Source organism: Aulostomus chinensis, chromosome 7, assembly GCF_037954235.1.
Source record: "Aulostomus chinensis isolate RoL2024-O1b breed Wild chromosome 7, RoL_Achi_v1.0, whole genome shotgun sequence".
In the NCBI taxonomy this organism is placed as follows: Eukaryota; Metazoa; Chordata; class Actinopteri; order Syngnathiformes; family Aulostomidae; genus Aulostomus; species Aulostomus chinensis.
In genome coordinates, this window is record NC_141326.1 from 30,618,312 (window position 1) to 30,640,230 (window position 21,919).

The 21,919-nt window shown below is 48.3% G+C and overlaps 1 protein-coding gene across 6 annotated transcripts in view; it reads left to right on the forward strand.

Annotated features, from left to right (window-relative positions):
* The first annotated feature begins 2,890 nt into the window (after window positions 1-2,890).
* Window positions 2,891-21,919, forward strand: part of phf21ab (PHD finger protein 21Ab) — a 28,027-nt gene continuing 8,998 nt past the window's right edge. Inside the window, exons 1-15 of one of the 6 annotated variants that reach the window (XM_086209915.1) lie at window positions 3,915-4,008; window positions 7,549-7,588; window positions 8,680-8,731; window positions 9,622-9,711; window positions 11,070-11,102; window positions 11,251-11,316; window positions 13,591-13,743; window positions 14,160-14,396; window positions 15,982-16,074; window positions 18,412-18,753; window positions 18,833-18,943; window positions 19,210-19,261; window positions 19,376-19,455; window positions 19,918-19,978; window positions 21,644-21,666. In XM_086209915.1, the coding sequence (XP_086066041.1) occupies window positions 3,969-4,008; window positions 7,549-7,588; window positions 8,680-8,731; window positions 9,622-9,711; window positions 11,070-11,102; window positions 11,251-11,316; window positions 13,591-13,743; window positions 14,160-14,396; window positions 15,982-16,074; window positions 18,412-18,753; window positions 18,833-18,943; window positions 19,210-19,261; window positions 19,376-19,455; window positions 19,918-19,978; window positions 21,644-21,666 (1,473 nt within the window). In that variant the 5' untranslated portion in view covers window positions 3,915-3,968. Of the gene's footprint in view, window positions 3,104-3,914; window positions 4,009-7,548; window positions 7,589-8,679; window positions 8,732-9,621; window positions 9,712-11,069; window positions 11,103-11,250; window positions 11,317-13,590; window positions 13,744-14,159; window positions 14,397-15,981; window positions 16,075-18,411; window positions 18,754-18,832; window positions 18,944-19,209; window positions 19,262-19,375; window positions 19,456-19,917; window positions 19,979-21,643; window positions 21,667-21,759; window positions 21,867-21,919 lie in introns of those variants that run through there. The other 5 variants (XM_086209912.1, XM_086209911.1, XM_086209914.1 and 2 more) reach the window with 5 other exon arrangements.

Here is a 21,919-nt window from a genome sequence, read left to right on the forward strand (position 1 = left end):
AAGGCGTGTACTGAGAATGTATTGAGTGTGTACCGAGTGTGTTCCAAGCATGTACTGAGTGTGTATTAAGTGTGTACTGAGCATGTACTGAGAATGTACTGAGTGTGTACTGAGCATGTACTGAGCGTGTATTGAATGTGTACTGAGAATGTACTGAGTGTGTAGTGAGCATGTACTGAGAATGTAATGAGGGTGTATTTAGAGAGTACTGAGAATGTACTGAGCATGTACCAAGCGTGTATGGAGCTTGTACTGAGCATGTACTGAATGTGTACTGAGAATGTACTGAGTGTGTACTGACCGTGTATTTAGCGTGTACTGACCATGTACCAAGCGTGTATTGAGCATGTACTAAGCATGTACAGACCGTGTGTTGAGCATGTACAGAGAATGTACTGAGCATGTATTGAGCGTGTACTGAGCATGAATCAAGCATGTACTGAGCATGTATGAGAGTCTACCAAGCATGTATTAAGCATGTACTGAGTAGGTACGAACATGTACTAAGCATGTACTGACCATGTATTGAGCATGTACCGAGAATATACTGAGCATGTAGCACAGGTGTACTGAACATGTATGAGCATGTACTGAGCGTGTACTGAGCATATACTGACTATGTGCCAAGCCTGTATCAAGCGTGTACTGAGCATGTACGAGCATGTACCAAGCATGTAGTGAGCCTGTAACGAGCGTGTACTAAGCATGTCTGACCGTGTACCGAGCATGTACTGGGAATGTACTGAGTGTGTACTCAAAAGTACACTAAGCATGTACTGAGTGTGTATCTAGTGTGCTGAGTGTATATCTAGTGTGAACTTAGCGTGTACTGAGTGTATTCTTCGTGTGTACTTAGCGTGTGCTGTGTGTATACCTAGTGTGTACTTAGCGTGTACTGAGTGTATCCTTAGTGTATCCTGAGTGTGTACTGCGCATATAATAAGTGTGTGCAGTGTGTATACTTAGCGTGTACTGAGCATGTACTAAGTGTGTGCGGTGTATATTTAGCATGTACCAAGTATGTACTGAGCTTGTATCTAGTGTGCTGAGTGTATGCCTAGTGTTTATTTAGCGTGGACTGAGTGTGTGCTGCATGTATACTTAGCATGTACTGAGTGAGTACCAAGCATGTACTGAGTGTGCTGAGTGTATACTTGGCATGTACCGAGTAAGTACTGAGCATGTACCTAGAGTGCTGCGTGTATACTTAGCATGTACTGAGTGAGTACCAAGCATGTCCTGAGTGTGCTGAGTGTATATTTGGCATGTACCGAGTAAGTACTGAGCATGTACCTAGAGTGCTGCGTGTATACTTGCGTGCACTGACTGTGTACTGAGTGTGCGCTGAATGTATACTTACGTGGACTGAGCATGCATTGAGTGTGTACTGAGCATGTACTGAGTGTGTACTACTACTAAAAGGTACTCCACCAGGGGTTCCAGCTGTCTGCTGATGTCACACATTCCTCCATCAACTGGATGACAGTGCTGATATCAGACTCCGCCCACTTATGTATCAATACATTTGAAAGCTAATTCAGTGTCTGATCAGTGATCAATACATCATCATATAGATCAGTGATTGGCACCAAGTGGATCCGGCCCTTGTGACCTCAGAGTTCACCAGACCGACTCTTCCAGTTAAAACCAGTCCAGATTCATCAACATATTCCAGCAGCTGTGTTTCATGCCTCCTTCTGATTGGCTGATGTGTGGCCCCTCCCTCCTTCATCCAGCCAGTGTGATGGATTCATCAAAGCAAAACTGTTAGAATGTGATTTTAATGGTTGGATCGTTCCGGAGCGTCTGGAGCACACGAGACCACCTGACCCGGCCTGGCTGAGGTGTGCCGCCTCATCCTCGGCGCCGCTGAATGCTGGCCTGTGAGTCGGGGGGGGGGGGGTTGTCAACAAAATATTTTTTTACATTTCTATTTATTATTCATAAATTTTCAAGGTCACACGGGCGACACTGAACCAGATTTCATAAACAGAAACTAAATTGGCGCGGTGCCATCTAACAGCATCAATTACGTCTGCTTACAAATCTCTCCTGCGTGAGGCTTTGTCTTCCCGCCATGGCGGTGAAATCTCAAAATCGTCTGCATTTTTACCAGAAGACAAACTTTTCGTTGGAGTGAGCTGCTCACGCCTGTTTCCAGAGGAATTTGTGTTCAAGAATAAAGTTTGTCTTAAAGAGCCTGGTGGCGCCTCCGGGGTCCGCAGACCTCACCTTGACAACTGAGCAACTCCAGCTCAACTCCCCCGCGGTCTCGCGCTCTGATGACGGATCGAACCGTCGCTGTGGACACGAACCTGGTCTGATACCTCCGAGAACAACATGAAGTCGCTCACAGGTTCGATCCCCTGAATTCTCCGAGGCCCTTAAAGCAGCAGACCAGGCCGCCACCTGCCCCCCCCCCCCCCCGCCCCCCACCGAGCACACCGACGGCTCCGGCAGCAGCAGCCGAACACGGAGCCTGGAGACGGGCTGAGCCGAGAGAGACGAACCACAGATTCAACTAAGCAACAACGCAAACTGCTCCGCGTGTGTGTGTGTTTGCGTGCGTGTGTGTGTGACTTTCTCTCCATAGAGTTTCACTGAGTTTACATCCGGGTTTTTTCCCTAGGCAATGGGAGTCGCAGCACCGCCGTTCCTTAGGCAAAGTGAAATAAATTCGCCGCACCGACACAAAAACTAGTCCGCTTTTCGAACACATTTTCTTCTCGCCCGGTGCCAACGATCGGCTCCGTTTAACGAACTTTAACAACAACACGTACAAATATCAAAGAGTTAGTCGCGGATAAACGAGCATCCGCCCGGTGGGTAAGTAGTTTTTGTCCCCCTTCCTCCAGCTCCGCGGCGCAGGAATCTGTGCTGTGCTGAGGCTGAGCTGAATGAGATTGAAGAAGAGTTCTTCTTGTTTTGTAGCTTCAGTTTCTCTGTTTTTTACACAATTTCAGCCAAACTAAATATCAAATACAGCAAGAAAACAAAGCCCCGCCGGCAGGAGGCAGCCGGACAGTTTATCTGCTCTAATTCCACCGTGGATCGGCTCCTTACAGATATATATTTAATTAATCTAGAGGAGGACTGCTGCTGAGTAAGTGCACATTGGGCTTTTTAATTTCATAACTTTAATTTTCTCTGTTGTCAAACTTTACTTGCGGCCTGCTGCGGGCCTGTGTGCAGATGTCGGAGGCCAGGGAGGCTGCAGGTGTTCGGGCTGCTTTATTCCGCGCTGCTCCGGCGTCTTTCTGGCTCTTTAGCTGCTCTGTTTCTTATTCTAGGAGTTGATGTTGTGGAGGACAAGGGGCCGATAGAACTTAGACCCACCAGCGCCTGCTCGCTGTCATCCTCCTGGAAGATGGCGTCTGCTGAGACTCTTCCCGGGCGAATTTCTCTCCGTCTCTCTTCTTTCTCCGTCGCCTCGCCGCCGCCGTCGCCGTTTATGTGCATCTTTGATGGAAGTTATCAGCGTGGCTGGGAGCGCTAGCTAGCGCGGCTAGCAGCAGGGTTAGCATTAGCGGCTAGCTAGCAGCACTTGTTCTGCTCCGCGGCGGAGAATGTCGCTTAAATATGCCACTTCGGATGATTTTACCCCCTGAAACAGCACCAGGACCCCCGACGGGCCCCCTGGACCGTCCCAGGTCGCCTTCTTGCGGGGACCCACCGAGGCGGCGCCGGTGAATTTATAAGAGATTGAACAACCAGACGGCCATTAATAAGAAGGTTATAAAACATTTATTTCATCGCCGACACAAAACACTTCTTCGGTTTATTTCAGGTCCAGCAGCAGGAGGCTTTCATCTCCAAACCTCCATTTTAGCCTCATTTCTCGCTTTTCTCGGGCCTGTGCGAAGGCATGTAACGCTGCTGCTGCTGGAAGTTTATCCAGACAACTTGGTGTCCCACCCGGGGAGCAATTAGTCCAATTAACCGGCGCCGTGCTCGCGTCTCCGGGACACATGTTGGTTTGTGGTGGCGGACACACACACACACACACAGGTGAGTCTAGGCAGGTGTGTGTGTTACATAGTGACTCTCAGTCCTTGTGGTTTACTTCCACGCATTTTCTCTAGATTCTGTCATATTTATAAAACGTGTGTGAATATATGTTGAAGCTATAACACATGAAATGAGGCCAGCCTCAGTGGATTGTCATACATCTCTCTCTCTCTCTCTCTCTCTCTCTCACACACACACTCTCAACCAGAGTTATTTCCTTTGTGTACCTCCATCCTCATCTACCAACCCTCTAGGAATCTCTCACTCTGTTAGTAGACTTTCTCTTCTATCCAACGAAAGACTGTACTACTTCCAATGAGATCATTTTCAGGAAGTGACATCATTTGTTTCTATAAATGTGGAGACTTGAGGGAGAGTTCCACCGTCACTTCTCCTTTCCTGAGGTCATTTTACACCCTCGTCCACCGGTGGTCGTTACAAACGTCCTGAGGATGAGTTCAAGTTCCGATGGTTTCAGTAGAGAGCGGTTCATGGAACACAAAGACTTGAACACTACACACCAAAGTGTACATCATAACCACAACTCACCAGACGGAGACCCCGCCTCCTCCTGAGACCCCGCCTCCTCTGAATTTGGCACGTTTCGGCCTCTGAGGAGCTTGAACCTGAATTCTATCAACTTTTCTGGTTTTGTCATTTGTTGTTTTAATGTTGAACATGATACGAACCACCAGTGCTGCGGGCAGCCCTGGTGTTGTGGCGTTGCTCCCATCGGGCCGTTGTTTCTGTGGTGCAGGCGGGAGATTTCAACAATAGTCATCAATATTTTTGATCATTTAGTTTATAAAACGGGGGATCAGTAGGTTTTCCTAGGTTATCAGTATCGCTAATGTGTGGTGGTGGTGTCGGGATTTAAATGAACTGTCAGATGGATGAATGTTTTTGTTCATGAGAGCTGTCGTTTTGTTACACGCGTGTACTCTCACACACACACACAGAGTCAAAGACACAAAAGCAAACAGGTTTAAAGAAAATAAAGAGATGGAAATAAAACAACCATTGAATCCTCAACGTAGCTAGCTAGCTAGCAGGATAGCGCCCATCTTCTGGTCAGGCAGCTTTCATGAACTGGAAAAGTTCAAGCTAATAACAAAAAGCATGAAGAGCCCCCCCCCTCCTCTGTTGTTGCGCTCAGTTTACCAACGATAAGCGGCAGGAAGGGTTTTCGGACCTCCAACAACTGCTCTTCTGCCGGTTCATGTCCTGGTCCAGAAGTAGTAAAAGTACACATTCATCACTCAAGTAGAAGTAAAGCTGCAGACTCTGGTAGAAGTAGAACAGGGGTGGGCAACCATGGAGGGCCGTGTGTGTGCAGGTTCTCCTTCCAACCAGACACTTTAACAGGTGAGTCCACTCATTAACACACCTTCAGCCACAGAAGAGCGTTCATCAGTGGACTCACCTGTTAAAGGGTTGGCTTGGAAGGAGAACCTGCACACACACGGCCCTCCATGGTTGCCCTCCCCTGAAGTAGAAGGACGGACTCGACTTATTTACTCAAGTAAAAGTAAAGAAGTACCGACTCTTAAATGCACTTAAGATTAAGAAGTAGAAGAAATCAGCTCTTTTTGTTCACTTTTTTAATTGACTTCCAAAAAACAAAAAATTGGACTTCTAAAGATTTGTCGAATGTATTGTGGAGGTTTAAAGTACAGATTTGTAGAACAGAAAAAGTACTTATCAGGTAAAGTACAAGTGCCAGAAAAACGTACTTGGCGCAGTCATGCAGAGTTTGTACTTCGTTGCGACCCATCTGGTGGTGTCTCTGAACCAGGGGTCCGATTGAAGGAGGACGTCCAACCAAGCCGGACCTGAGGGCAGACTCAGCCTCAGTTTCAGCTCCAGACCAGCTGATCTGAGCTGAAGTCGTTTAACCTTCTGGATTAGAAATCCTCACGAGTCCACACCTGGAGTGGAACCACGTCTGAGTGGCTTCAGCAGTAAAGGAAGAGAGAGGATATTGGGGAGGTGAAGTCGGTGTGTCAGTTTGAACGTATTTAATCAGGTTGATGAATTCCAGCTGAAACGAGTGGAACGGTGCTGAAACTGAAGTGTAATCTCATCAGGGGGCAGCCCAGCAGGCAAGACGCAAACCAGGAAGCAGCTTGAAATTGAGTACAAGAATTATACTTCATATATGCAACAAAGTAAATATCCTTCAGTAGTTTTGATGTGAGGAGGGGAGGTTCTGCAGATACGGAACAGACTGAAGAAAAACACGGCGTCTGAAAACTTTTCACGTTTATGTCGAGTCGGCCTCCCAGAACTTTAGTGTCAGTTTCCTCTCTGAGTCCCTCGTCTTTTTCTGGTTGGTGTCAACTTCCTTCCTGAGACTTTGTTCGTTCCTGCTGTCTGGGACTGGGCCCCTGGTGGCGGAGTGAAGCGCTGCCATGCACTGGCGAGAGAGCCTCGCTACGGGAGCAGCGCGCTCATGCTTTAACCACGAAATTAACTGTCAGTTCAGTCTTACGCAGTCCAAACGCTCGTGGTGCGTTGGCTCCTCCACCTGCTGGTCACAGATCAGCTGTCTAAGAAAAGGTTAGGGAACAACAACAACAACAAAAAAAAAGTGATTTGTAAAACTTGCATTTTTATTTTTCATGTTCACGGCTCCCATTCTTACTGTTGCGTCCTCATCTCTGATGTTTGATACTGAGCATTGGAGCGATGCATGGACGGGTCAGCATCCGCTGATATTGGCCACGTGTGTGCAGATGTGACTTCGCGCCTGAACGTTGGTCACGTGACTTCAGATCTGGATGAGCCGGGGAAATCAATCAGTTGAAACCTGCAGTCCTGCTGGAAACTGGCAGCATTTTTCTCTCAGCGCTGTCTGTGTGGAAGAGCTTCATGAGAAAGTTGTCGTGAGTTGGCTGCAAGCTTCCGCTTTTATCTTCTTGGTTAATTGAGTCTCAGTCGTGACGTTGGCGTGTGAAATTTTCCTGCTGCCGTGAAAAACCTTTGGAAAGTCACGGGAAGAAATAGTTGAGCGTTCAGTTCATGTGCTGAAGTGAAGATGAAGTCAGTCTTGTGCTGGATGTGGATTTCCTGTCAGAGCTCGTGGCTTCGTCGTCGTCATGGATGCTGCTGAATTTGACAAGGATCTTCTCACCAGACGTGTCAGAGAAATTCCACTCAAACTTCTTTGTAAAAATGTGAACTCTGAATCTGTACAAGGGTGATTATGACTTCTGACAGTGCTGAGAGAACTTGAAACATTGTTGATGTGAGGCCGTGGTGCACAAACGTGAGTGCTTGACCCCAGGAACAACATTTCACTCTGCTGACCCCAGCAGCTCAGCTCTGCTTGTCGTCACCAGCGACCATGAAAACCACACATTTCCACCAGAAAAAGTTCCCAATGTTTTCCTGAACAAAGTGACTGTTAAGTTACAAGTTTGTTTTGTGCCAGTGGAACGTCGGAGGGTTGGTCTGGTTCCTCTGCTGGACTCCTGTCTGCATATTAATGGGTTATTCTGAATCTGCGATTGTACCTTGTGTGTTTGTTTTGTGTTGCAGGGCAGCACAGAGGGGTGGAGTCCAGTCCCACAGCCAAGTGGTGAGTCCCTTCAGAATACATCTTCACTCCCAATAATCAGTTCACGGCTGCGTCACATTTGATCAATACGTCAATCGAATTAAGCTGAACGATTAATCGATTTTTAATTGAAGTTGCAGTTCGCGACAGCACAGTTCGCTGATCCCAAAGGCTGCCATCAATCTGGTTGCTAATTGTACAAAACGGCGCGTCTGCCCGAAGGTGGCGCTGAGTCTGCTAACCTAACAGAAGAAGTTTCACCACGGATCCTCAAATGGCGGCTCGTCATCTGTTTCTCTGCGTGACTTTTGATAATCCATCTCTGAATTATCCGCTCTGCTCCCTGAAGCCAGCGGCAGGGGGCGGAGCTTCAAGGTTCCGGAACCTGGCTGCAGCATGCAGGGAGAGAAAAGAGACGAGACGGAAGCGACACACCAGAACGTTAAGGAGGCGTTCTGGCAAATTGTTGAGCGAAGGTCACCTGAAGTGAGCGAAGCCCAACGTACCTGTAGATGTGTGCTGCACACGGAACGGATACACATACCTGCGTGTCACCTGCACTGAGCCTGAGGAGACGGTGAAGCTGAGAGGAAGACGATCTGCAATCCAGATGTTTTTGTTGAAATAAAAAGGCTCGAAAACCTCTCTGAGCGGTGGTCGCAGATCACCTGGTGCGACTAGGAGAGGGAATGCCTGACAGGCTTCCTAACGGACACCTGGAAGGTCACTGTCCGTCTACACCACAGGCGCTTCCCGTAGAACATCAGTAACCATGAGCGTCCTTTTTTCCAACATTCCCAGCTGAAACTCATCAGTCTACTTCCTGGAAAGTTCTCGCTGGTGGATTCAGCTCCTGTGTCCGCTGCCTCGTCAGCAGCTTCCAGGCGTTACCTGGATAAATGGGCCCCTCGCTGAGAAGCTGAACAGTTCTTGCTTCTTAGTCACATCAGTTTGCTTGATTGACAGTTAGCACATCGACCTAGAAGTTGAGCAGAGTCGGTTTGGTCCCGTCCGCCATGAATGTTATCAGCTTGTTTCACTGAGAATGTTGGAGCGATCAAGTGAATTTGTTCTGTTGACCTGTTGGTGATGTCGTGTGTTTTTGTCTCCAGCGGCACTTTCATGCTTCAGTTGGATGGTTTTCCTACTGGAGACGGTGTTCAGGTAAAATCCCAGTTAGACACCAGTTCACATGTGTAAGGACCCATCCAGCCAGACCCAGGCCACCCTCAACGGAACCCAGATCCCATGTTCCCTTGGTGTTTCTATTAAAGTTTTGTACATCGTTGAGTGACAACTTAATACTAGCCTTTCAGTGACAATAAAAAAATACCCTTTCAGGTGCTCAGGTCACTTTTCCATCTTCAGGAAACTCTGAACCAAGAGGACAGAGAATTTTCCTTCACAAAAAAGCAAACTGCAAAAAAGTACTTAAGAGTACAGTTTTTCAAAGTGACGCACAAGTTTCTTTCTTATGAATTGATTTGATATCTGGAGATATTCAGGCTTCAGCGTCACTCACTAAAGGTGGAATTCTTTAATTATGTTGTGTTTGCTAAGTTGCTGATCACTTCTACCAAACAAAAATACAAAGAGAAATGAAAAATTTGCCACGAATAAAATATTTGTTCATTTGTTTTTGCCCCATTTATGTGCAGTCTCACGAACTCGATGCTCATATTAGCAGCAATAATAAATGATTATGGTTTTGTTGTATTTTCTTTAATATTGATTTTTTTATTCATTTTTTCTATCAGACACTTGAAGTTGTTGTTTGTTTGTTTTTTAAACATGAGGGGGAAGGAAACGACCACAAGTAAAGAACCTGAAAAAACTAAATTAAACCTACAATCGGAGTGCAAGTCAGCCACTCATTCTCCTGAGGCCCTCTGGGGGTCCCCTGACCCCACTTTGATAACAGCTGCTCTGGACCTCCTTTGACCTTATCTGACCTTGAAGATTTGTTTGCCGGTGTCAAGAAAACCTTGTGTGGCTGTAGTGCTGGTTGCTATGACAACAGCTGTGAAACTGCTGGTGTGTGTTTGTGTGTCCAGGCTGATCGATCGGCTGGCAGACTGACTGGATCCATGATGGAATTACAGACGTTACAGGAGGCCCTGAAGGTGGAGATCCAGATCCATCAGGTATGCTGTGTTCGGGGTTCTGTTGGTCCAGTCGGGGTTTAACTCCCACTAAGCTCTGCAGTTGCGGTTCCTGCCAACACAGCACACTAGTGTCCTATGATTTCATGACCAAGCCTCTTCAGAAACCCAGTGAACAAACCCTGACGTCGAGACCTTAAGTGGATTTATTTTGAAAGTAGATCATGGATGAATGGCTGGTAGTGGGTGGGAAGTGTTAGCATCAACTAGCTCAGGTCCAGGCTAGTTAGCTTAGCGCAATGGCTGGTAGTGGGTGGGGAGTGTTAGCATCAACTAGCTCAGGTCCAGGCTAGTTAGCTTAGCCCAATGTCTGGTGGTGGGTGGGAAGTGTTAGCATCAACTAGCTCAGGTCCAGGCTAGTTAGCTTAGCCCAATGGCTGGTAGTGGGTGGGGAGTGTTAGCATCAGCTAGCTCAGGTCCAGGCTAGTTAGCTTAGCCCAATGGCTGGTGGTGGGTGGGGAGTGTTAGCATCAGCTAGCTCACGTCCAAGCTAGTTAGCTTAGCCCAATGGCTGGTAGTGGGTGGGGAGTGTTAGCATCAGCTAGCTCAGGTCCAGCTAGTTAGCTTAGCCCAATGTCTGGTGGTGGGTGGGAAGTGTTAGCATCAGCTAGCTCAGGTCCAAGCTAGTTAGCTTAGCCCAATGGCTGGTAGTGGGTGGGGAGTGTTAGCATCAGCTAGCTCAGGTCCAGCTAGTTAGCTTAGCCCAATGTCTGGTGGTGGGTGGGAAGTGTTAGCATCAGCTAGCTCAGGTCCAGGCTAGTTAGCTTAGCCCAATGGCTGGTAGTGGGTGGGAAGTGTTAGCATCAGCTAGCTCAGGTCCAGCTAGTTAGCTTAGCCCAATGGCTGGTAGTGGGTGGGAAGTGTTAGCATCAGCTAGCTCAGGTCCAGGCTAGTTAGCTTAGCCCAATGGCTGGTAGTGGGTGGGAAGTGTTAGCATCAGCTAGCTCAGGTCCAGGATGCTGGTGTGTCCAGCAGGAATCCTCCTCCTCCTCCTCATCATCAGTAGCAGCAGTCGCTCTTCTAGTCCTCAACAAACCTTTGGTTCTGTTGACCCAAGTTCCAGTGGAGCTTTGGAGGTGCTGCGTCAAATCACTGCTCCCAGTCAGGAAAGTAGAAACTTGCCAAAAGGACATCAGCCACAAGTTGTAATTAACAAAAAAAAGATCAGATGATAAACTTTGTGACACTTTTGGTTCAAATCACATAATTTGGCATTTGATCAAATGTGGAATATCTGTGTTCGAGGGTTTAGGGTTAATCAGTAAAGTCACACAGGCAACTCCAGACTTCTGCCTCCCGCCAGCAGGCGTCAGTAACGTCTCTGTTGTTTTGTTCTACAGAAACTGGTCGCCCAGATGAAGCAGGACCCCCAGGTGAACTTACTAGTCATACGTGTGTGTGTGTGTGTGTGTGTGTGTGTGTGTGTGTGTGTGTGTGTGTGTGTGTGTTTTCTCACCAACACCAATGATGCACCAGTTCACCTGTCAACGTTGTCACGGTTCTGTGTTTTCATGTTTACAGAACGCAGATCTGAAGAAGCAGCTTCATGAACTTCAAGCCAAGATCACAGCGCTCAGCGAGAAGCAGGTACACTATCAGAATGTACACACACACACACACTCTCACTCACACAGGCCTCCACAAGGCAGGACTAACAAACCGGCTCACCTGTAGAGGGTGACCGTGATGTTCGCAGTGTAGATCTATAGTGTCAAATACTCCTTTCATATTCTGAGACGCCGATGGAGGAGGGAATGCAACTGTCAACTGAATAACAGTCGTCTCCTGGAAGTCTTGAGTTGTGATGTAGTTAAGATGAGGCGTTGTTGGGCGGAGCTGTTGCAAAGACGTCGACCGAGACCCAATGGTGGTGGGACCTGGCTCAGACCTGCGATCCATCCCTTTAGCCTGACTGGAGCCTTCCAACAATGGCTTTTCATCCAGAGATGAGACAACAACCAAAAACTGACAGTGAGAATGCACATGCGCGTAGGCGTGGGTGGAGGTGTGTGGATGAGCGTCATCAGGAATGTTTGACTACCGAAGAACCTCTGAAGTCGTGTGGTTCTGCTCTGCTTCCAAATGTTCTCTCATGTTCTTATTTTAACTGCTTTCAGCTTTCTATTTTTATCTTGGCACTGCCAAGCCTGATGTGACTGTCGACTTCCTGTGAGACACTCGGTGGCTGCTGCTGGAGGAGGAGAGTCACAACACCTGGGTGTAGTTTAAGAGGACCAGGTCTCATCAGGTGTGGGAAGTTAGTGTCAGTGTGTGAGCGTCCGAGCCTCGAGCCTCCGCCCCCACACTGATGGTTCCACGTTGTGCTGCTGGCCGGCTGGTACGGTACTGCCGTGGAGTACCAGGCTTACTTTAGCAGCCGACGGTGCAGGCACATGAAGAAGCTCACAGAGCCGAGAAGCTCGACTGCCAACGAGCCGGTCAGACCTCTACGGTGTCAGTGCTACAGCCGAGGGTCCCTGCAGATTGGACACAGAACCAGACCTGACCCAGCTTCTTCCTGTGAGGTGTCCTCAGTCTGTCCACGCTGTCCAGACTCTTCGTCTCGTGGCGGTTGCTGAATGATCAAAAGCCTTACTTGTTTTTGTACAAAGTGACAGAGGAGTTTGTGTTGCAGAGGTGAAGCAGGTAAAACCTTTCTGGAGGATCAGCTGAAACCCGGTGCTGGGAAACATCAAGGAGAGCTTGGGGGCGTGTCCTCTGACACGTCTCAGCTGGCCAAATACCTGCAGGCCGCAACAGCTGCCTGCCGCCACTCTGAGGTGTAATTGTGGGTGATGATGTAAATGTGACAGATGTTTCATTCAGCCTCAGTTTAAGATACATTCTTCCTCTTCTTCTTCGACTGATCCCTGCCTCTCGGGGTTAGTTTTATTAAACTCAGTACTCCAGGAGTCCAGCTGTTGTAGAAATGTTCTGATTCTCGCTGAAGGAGAAAATACCCTGATGATGTCATCACTCCTCTAGGTCACCAGAAGTCTTCTCATTAGTTAGATTTTATCTCCAGTCAAAGTGCTGGTGGGTTACTAACCCTGCAGCTGGACAAAGAGGACCTAGATTATTCCAGAAGACCACCTTGATGTCCTTGGACAGTTTTGCCGTCTCTAGATTTCCACTTTAAAGTTTTAATCAGTAAGAATTGAAAAACGCTTCCACAGTCAAACCTGTCGCCGTACAGTTCAGGGGAACCCAGTAACAGAGAAGAAAAGGTAAGAACTTGGGTGAAGCTGAATCTGAGACCAGTGTCTAGGGGCGGGGCTGATGGAGGTTGTGAAGATTATTGACTGCAGGTCAAACTGTTCTCTCTGGCCTCTGCGTGTTTGTGTGCCGCTGCATTAAGTTTCTGCTGGAGTTGAGCGTTGCTTAGCAACAGGTGGCTTCAACCCTGATTCTGGGTTCATCAGTGCAGCCGTTGTTCAACGGTGCTGTTGGGTATCATGATGTGGTGGCATAAGCAGCCGCCCATCACCTTGGAGGAGGGAAGAGTGTCCCAGCTGTTATTGATGATTGAACGAAGTACCTCCTGCTGTTACGCCCCGCCTCCGTCTCAGTGTTGAGCTTGTCTTTGAGAATCGATGCAGCAGGTCAGAGGAATGTTATCATGTACAAACATGGCAGACTGGAGTCCTGCCTTTGACCCCACCCACAACCTCAAGTCTCATGTTATCTTTCAGCTCATGTTTTTATAACGCTCAGTTAAATCAAACCAAAGGGAGTGATATACTCGTCGGCGCTGTGATGTCATCATGCCTGTTGTGGTAGTTGGTACTAATACCACTGGATGTCCTCAAATTCCCTCTCCTCTCTGGCTCTTCTCCTCTGTCACTCCCCCTCCTCCTTCAGAAAAAGGTGGTGGAGCAGCTGAGGAAGGAGTTGTTGGTGAAGCAGGAGCCAGAGGCCAAGCTGCAGCTGCAGGTCCAGACTCCTCCAGTAGGAGGCGACATCAAGCCCGCCAACCTGCTGCCAAACCAGCAGATACCTGGAGGACTACAGCAGGTAGGAGCCTCCCTCTGAGCATCATGGCTAGATGTAGTCACGGGATGCCATGTTGTTTCTGGGAGCTTCCTGTGCTTCCTGTCCAGCTGCCCATGTGACGGAACAGTTGTGCTGCTCACAGGCTGGACGGGCTCCGACGAGTGGGACCAGATCCCAACACAGCGTTGCAGACACGTCAGTGTTTTAACAATCGCTGAGCTCACCTGTTCATGGGATCAGACCCCGTCTTGATCACATTCTTTCCATAAATGAGGTGGTCCAGTTCAACTAGTCTGAGCTGAGGTTCTTGTTCTGGTTCTTTCCTTCCTCATTAATGAACGGCACTTTTCACATGTGGTCACCTGAGACGCTTCCCAGCAGGTGTGAACTGACGTTCTCCACCTGGTGCATCACTCAGGACTTCTTGTCTTTCACAGACACTGACGGTCACGCCAGTCCTCACCACCAAGACTCTACCTCTGGTGCTGAAAGCTGCCGCCACGCCCACCCTGCCTGGCTCTGTCCTGCCACAACGGCCGCCCACTGTCGCCATGGTAACTACAGCTATCACCAAACCTGACACGCAGAATACCCCCATCAACCTACAGGTGGCCAGCAAGCTGACCAATCAGAGCTCGGAGCCTGTGCGACTGGTATCCAAGAATGCCATGATGGTAAGACGCCACGGTCCCCCATCGTGTGATTGGTAGAACTGAGCCTAATCTCAGTTTAGACGAGTGTGTGAGGTTTAAACCTGTCCCTGCTCTGACTGAAGGATGGTTGTGCCACTCTGGCGAGTGGCTGAGGTGCGAGTGGTGGCCTCATAGATGTTCTGTGGCCCGCCGCGCAGTTCAGGTCATCTCACGTAGCCTCACGTCACGCAACTCAACAGAGGTCAGGAGCTGGTCAGTGGCTGCTGACGGCCGAGGGGGAATTTACAGGCTGGAATCAAATAGTCCTGCCTGGAAAATTCCTGGTTTGGTGTTGAATTAAACATTCAGAAGCAAAGAGCACGCAACAGGTGGGCGGGACACGAGTAACATCACCTGGCGGTTCCTGTACTTCTGAAGCCTCACGTTTGGCTCTCGGAACTGGAAGTGATGATATGGTGGAGAGCAGCAGAGGACAGAGACCCACTACTGTGCCAGCACCTCCACCTGTCACTCACAGAGGCCACACCTCTAATGTAGATAAACCAGGTGATGGATGTGTAAATTCAGACGGACAGGAAGCATTTTTGGTTCCAGTCCATAAACGTGTTTGTGTATTTAGGGTCTGTGAGCCTCACGTGGTCACTCTGGCGTTTGCAGACAGACCTCAGCTGTAATCGTACCGATGTTTGTGCCGCCTCGTGTTTTGTTGAGAGAAGAACGCAACAAAGTCAAGGTGATATGATTGTTGCGTTACCTGAGGTCATTCACATTTAATGAAGAGATAACGTCACGTTTAACGGTGCCCTTCTCAACTGGGTGTATTTGTCAGCATCAGGAGGTGACGACTTTTAATGTGTCAGTACACGGAAGCTGTACGTAGTCTCTGTACACACACGTGTGTGTACATGCAGAAGAGTGCATACACACACATATGTGTGTATATATGTACATGTTTGTACATATACATATATAAACATGTATGTGTGTATATCTGTATATATACACATACATAAACACACACATATACATGTATAGATATATATGTATACATGTATAGATATATATCTATACATGTATACATATAGATCTATATGTATACTTGTATAGATCTATATGTATACTTGTATAGATATATATCTATACATGTATACATATAGATCTATATGTATACTTGTATAGATCTATATGTATACATGTATAGATATATATCTATACATGTATACATATAGATCTATATGTATACTTGTATAGATATATAGTGTATTTTTTCTGGTACAGTGCATGTGTCACTCAGCTGGTGATGTTCCCATTGTGTAAAGTTCTTGTGTCAGCGGAGGTTTGCTCCAGTGATCGATCAGTGACAGGCGATGTTGATGATCAGACCCCCACAGCAACATGGCAACATGGCAAGGGAGCTGAAACATGTCAGACAGGCCAACAGACACACGTCACAGCTAAAAGCAGAGACAGGTAGCGTGCGTCTTCGGTTTGACCTCTGTTGGCGTGCAGGCGTGTGGTTGTGTGTTGCTCCAGGCTGATGAACAGTGATACTGGAGGTGTCCTCTAACAGCAGCACAGACCCCGACCTGCTGTGGTTTTGTCTCAGCTGCAGGCCACCGCCACCTCCGCCCAGCCAATCAAAGTTCCTCAGTTTGTCCCTCCTCCTAGACTGACGCCTCGACCCACCTTTCAGCCACAGGTGCGTCATTGTGAGACCCTAACCCCATGAGATCAGTGTGTGTGGCCCACCTGAGGCGGCAGGCTGCAGCCAACAGAGGGCAGCAGTGCACCAAAGCAAACACTCATGCGCTTTGCTCTGTGCTGCCTCATCTCCTCTCCCTCTCTTTCTCCTCTCCCTCTCTTTCTCCTCTCCCTCTCTTTCTCCTCTCCTTCTGTTCTCCTTCTCCACTCGTCCTTCCTTCCCTCCTCTCCCTCTCCTTCTCTCCCTCTCTTTCTCCTCTCCCTCTCTTTCTCCTCTCCCTCTCTTTCTCCTCTCCTTCTGTTCTCCTTCTCCACTCGTCCTTCCTTCCCTCCTCTCCCTCTCCTTCTCTCCTCTCCTTCTCCTCTCCTTCTTTTGCTGTTTTTATTTTTCACACTGACCCATGGAAAGGTTCTTTTGAAGGTTTCCTGCTTGTGTGTGTGTGTGTGTGTGTGTGTGTGTGTGTGTGTGTGTGTGTGTGTGTGCTTGCGAATGTGTGTGCATTAGGGCTGTGCCATATAATATCGTTCACAATAAAATGGGTATAAACTTTTATGAGACAAAAAAGTACCACTCCAGGACACATCTGCGTGGTGGCGTGCAGCCCACAGCTCTTCGCCTCACAACCACACGGGTGCTGGGAGCTGCTTCATGTGACTGGAAGTGGTTATGAAACACAATCAGGTGAAAAGTCTGCTTGAAAACTGTCAGGGCCAAAGGTGGAAACATGGCCAACATGTTTTACCACTTGAAGAAGTTTTAAGTGCAGTTTATGAAGGTGAGAGAGGAGGCGGCGGCTGGTGAGGATGCGTTGCTCAAAACTAAACCAATCAATCATCAATCATGACTCTGCAAAGCTGGAGCTCTAGTATGATGCACTTCATTCCAAGACACAACATCCCAGGCAGAGTAGGCTGCTATCAGACATGCTTACCTGTTACGTACAAGACCTCCAGCACAAGCTAGCTGCTATGCTAATGCGGGTGGAGTGACTCAGGCGTGTGGTCAGGCCTCAGACCCTGCAGGTGGATGTCAGCGACTCTTTATGGCTATGACAGCGACTGCTGCAGTCTCGATAAAAATATTAACAAAAATCAAAGTGTTGTGAATGATTCAAGGGAGTTTGTTTTTCTTGTGGTATCTGTGAGAAACAGGTGTTTTTGTGTGTCTGTGTGTGCTTGGAAATGGAATATAAATTTTAAGATATGCTAGTGAAATCTTGCTGTTCTGTGTACTTTTACTAAAGTTTTCAAAAGCAGGAAAACAACCTACTTTAATGTGTTTTTTATTTGTCCAGTGCCAGTACGTATAATTCTGCCATCCTCTGTTATCACTGCTGCCACCTTGTGGTAAGAGGTGCACATGACGGCAGCTCATCTGAGCAGGATGGAAACTGTCAGTTCATTCGGTTTTGTTGGCACAAATTGTCAGTAAAATATTGTTCAGGTTTTTAAAGATCATCAGGAATGTTGTTAGTGTGTACTTCCCTGAAATATTGTGATATCATATTAAGGCCATACAGCCCGTGCGTGCGTGTGTGTGTGTGTGTGTGTGTGTGTGTGTGTGTGTGTGTGTGTGTGCGTGTGTGTGTGTGCGCGCGCCTCTGTTTTCCTGCAGCTTCTTGGTATTTTGTGTTCCTGGCTGTTGGTGTGTTTTAACCCTCTCAATGGAAAATGTTAAGAATATGCTGACTAATGCCACTGGGAGCTTCTGCTTTCTCACTAGTACATGAAGTAGCAGTACTAGTATGCAGTGGGAGTACATATGCTCATATGCTACAAGCTGCCAGGCTTGTTGGTGCTCTTAGTGCCAATATTTGAACATTTTTAAGGTGTGGAGGTAAAAGTTAGATGGCCTGCTCCTGGGTGGCGTAAAGGTGGGTGTGGCCGTGGGGACTTGGCTCCTTTTATTTGACATTTATATACATGACAATCCACTGTTGTGTCCCACCAGCTGTACTGAAGTAACAGAAACAGAATGTAGCCTGCAGTGCCTCTGAGCTGCCAGTAGAGGTAGTATGAGCACTGGCCACAAGGACCACAAGAATGGCTCGGTCAGAGCACGGCGCACGTTCTCGTATCAGTACTACTAGGATCAGTAGTATAATATGGGTAGTATCAATATCAGTACAGTTCATACCTTAAGCATCAACAGAAATCATAGTGGTTGTAACCCTTTCAGCACTATCAGTACTGGTAGTAGTATCAGTAGTATCAGTATCAGAAGAACCAATATTGATAGTATCAGTATCACGGAGGCACAGCTCTGCAGTGGTGTTACCCATCAGCGTCTGGTCTCTTTAAAGTTGTTTTCTGATTGGCTGCCTCTCGTCAGCAGGTCAGGCCAAAGCCAGCCACGCCCACCAACATCCCCATCGCTCCAGCCCCTCCCCCACCAATGATGGCAGCTCCACAGCTGCTCCAGAGGCCCGTCATGTTGGCGACCAAGCTGTCGTCCTCGCTGCCGTCAGCAGCACCCATTCACCAGGTCCGCATCGTTAATGGACAGCCCTGCGGCAAGACAGGCTCCACCCCTCTGACGGGCATCGTCATCACCACACCAGTCTCTACTGCCGCTCCGCGCCTCGCCAGCCCTGCCCAGGCCCCCGCCCCCATCCCCGTACCCACCCAGACACAAGCCCAGCCGATCCAGATCAGCAGCCTGACCTCTGACCCCAAGGTAGGACGAGGAGTGGTTCTACTGCAGAAGAACTTAATCCTGCGTGTTGTTCTGATGAATGTTGTTCCTCCGTCCTCAGACTGTTAAAGCTGGAGGTGAAGTCGAGCAGAAGGTGGTGGTCAGCCTCCCTTCCTCTTCCACTCCTCCGCTGTCTCCACCCCCCAGACCCAAGAAGGAGGAGAACCCAGAGGTGGGTTGTGTAGTTGCACGTTTGATCAGATTAAGTCTGTTGTCTGCTCCAGATGGAAATGGACCAGGACTTTTGGGTCAATCATCAATTCATCTCCCAGTTTTCCTTTTCTAAACGTTGAAATACCTCATTGGAGGTCGCTGACTGGTTTTCTCTGCTGGAGAACCTTTCTAGCGTAGATTCGTGATGCAACATCTTGGTTCTCCAAGCTACTGCTCATATCTGATCTTTGACTGACTGGTCAAACATTTCTTGGTGTCTTCCAGAAACTGGCCTTCATGGTGTCGTTGGGCCTCGTAACTCACGACCACCTGGAAGGTTTGAATTCCTCTCGCCTCATTCTATCGGTTCATTTGTCAGGCCGGTTCTGCGCCTTGTCCTGACGGTGTTGTCGCTGTATTATAGCTTCCTGTCTTACAACTTTATTTTCAGAAATTCAGAGCAAAAGGCAGGAGAGGAAGAGGAGAACGACGGCCAACCCAGTGTACAGCGGCGCTGTGTTTGAACCGGAGGTGAGTCCCATTGCTGCTGCGGTTAGATGTTCTGCAGCGGCTGGACTTCAGCGTCGACCCGTTTGTTTGTGGACTTGTTGGTGGTGTTTTTCTACATTTCCTCACCACAACACAGCGGGGAGATTCAAAAGAACGGCAGCTAGCTGTGCTGCAACAGTCAGTCAGTCAGCAACTCTTTGATGACTCGGGGTTTCATGAGAGTGTTTGCCCGACGTTGGAACCACAAAAAGCTCCTCAGAACAGGGTCCCTAGAGCAAAAACGGTTCCACTTCTTGCAGTGTGGACAGTCATGGAGGGGTGACCATCTCCTCCAGTTGTTGGGACTATGAAAAGCCTTCTCAGGTGTGAAAGTGCCCCATGTGGGGTCCTAAAGGGGGCCTGAGAGCACAGAGGTTGAGTGTTCAGTGGTTTGAGAGATTTTGAGGTCATGTTGATGTTAAAGTGTTTCTGTTGGTGTTTCAGAGGAAGAAGAGCGCCGTGAGTTACCTGAACAGCCCTCTGCACCAGGGGACCCGGAAGAGAGGTCGGTATGACATACTGGTCCAACTGACTTGAGACAGACTGGAGACACGTAGCAGTTCGAGTGAAAGCCTGGGAAGCAGCAGGGTTCTAGCTAGAGCAGAGACTGGGTCCACGGGAGTCAGGTAGACTAGAGACTAACCTGCTCAGTTCTACTAACGTGTCTGCCCTCTTCTTTCCTTTCGCTGCCGTCAGCTTCAATAAATCAAGTTCACACTGAATCAGACATGTCAGAGGACACGCGACACGACTCCAGAAAACTCATTCAACTCCTATTCATCAGGGTGGGGGGGTGTGTGTGGGGGTGTGTGTGTGTGTGGTAACCCTTCAAGCCCCAGTTACCCATCACATTTCCTGGCTCTGTGTGTTTGCTCAGGTCAGTCTAAAGTCCTGCGTCTCCATGGAAACGAGACAGTCTTGACTAGAAGTTGTGTCTCTTAGTGTCAATAAAATTCTGCCTCTCGCTCCTGCGAACGTTGTAGTTTAAATGAGACACACAAGTATGAGATGAGATTCTGTGATTTGAAGCGAGCGTCGCATGCTGGAACGTCTGTGAGTTGAAAACCTGACGGTATTTTGTGTTTCACAGCTTCTGGCTTCATGTTGGGTTCTTATTGTAAAGAAAGTGTCTTTCTCTCCGGCTGCGAGCCCCTGGGGTTTGGAGGGTGACCTTCAGCTCCCCAGAAACACTCCAAACACTCTGCCCCAAGCTTGACATCAGAAATGTGTCTCTAACTAAAGTCTCAACTTTGATCTCAAGTTTTCGCTCCCTCAGAACAAGTGGAAACATTCCTTCTTCATTCATCCTAAATGAGGATGTAGCATCATGAAGGAGGAATCTGAATTATCTGGAATGAGACCAAGAAAAGTGGCAGCATCCTGTGCACTGTCCCTGCAGATCCCTCACGACACACTCGTCATCGTCTCATTTTGTAACGTGAATGTTAATGCTGGATGTGATTTGGCAGAAAAAACATCTTTGTCAAGTTGTGCGGGTCTCTTGCGAAGTCTTACAGTGTCAGAGTTCATCACATCAGGAGCCTCATTGTGTTCAGGCTGAACGCAAAGTGGGTTTTTTGTTGAATAGATGCAATATTTTTGTCAAGCAATGAAAAGTATTCGAGGCATGAAACTCCTGTGACACTACATCCAACTTTCTGTAGCCGATCTGATCAGAACTCCATTCAGAAAACCAGCATTTCAAGAAGGTGCTGGCTCGTTGTCATGGCAGCAGACCCGGCCAATCATGAATTCGTACTTTCTCCAAATTGTCATCATGATGTTGTTGTTACTGTATAATTTGGATCCGTTTATTAAAATGTAATCATCCAGAAGCTTTCCCAACCTCTCTGGGACTTTCCCAGGTGTGAGGCCGCAGTATTTCAATTGCTGACTAAAAGGTTCCATCTGTCTAATTGGAGGTCAACTTGCTTGATCACTAATTAACACAAGTTGAATTTTGGCTTCCTGTCTGGCCTGAACACAGCATCAATGAGCGTAAACAGCAGGTGCCCACACACTGGTGGCGCCCTCTGTCACGGTGCTGGTCAGCTGCAGTATGTTGTAGTGGTGCTGGGCTTCAGCTGGCAGGGCATCCGTCTCCTGCACTAACACTGCTGTCTGTGCTTCTGACTCCTCTTCCTCCCCACCGCTCCCCGTCTCATGCTAGCCAACGAAGACTCCCTTTCCAAGGTATGTCATACAGACTGTTTTTGTTTTTTCCCCCCTCTCCATCTTTCTTTTTTCTTTGTTTTCCGTCTTTGTTGTCTGTCTCATTTCACCCAGGTCGCCCACCCAAATACAGCAGTGTCCCGGAGCTGGGCAGCCTCACCCCGACCTCCCCCTCCAGCCCCGTCCACCCCCTCCCCCTGCCCAGCCCCAGCTCTGGGGATGTAAGTAACGATGGGGGAGACGGACAGTTCACAGGGTTGGAACCCCGTCACAC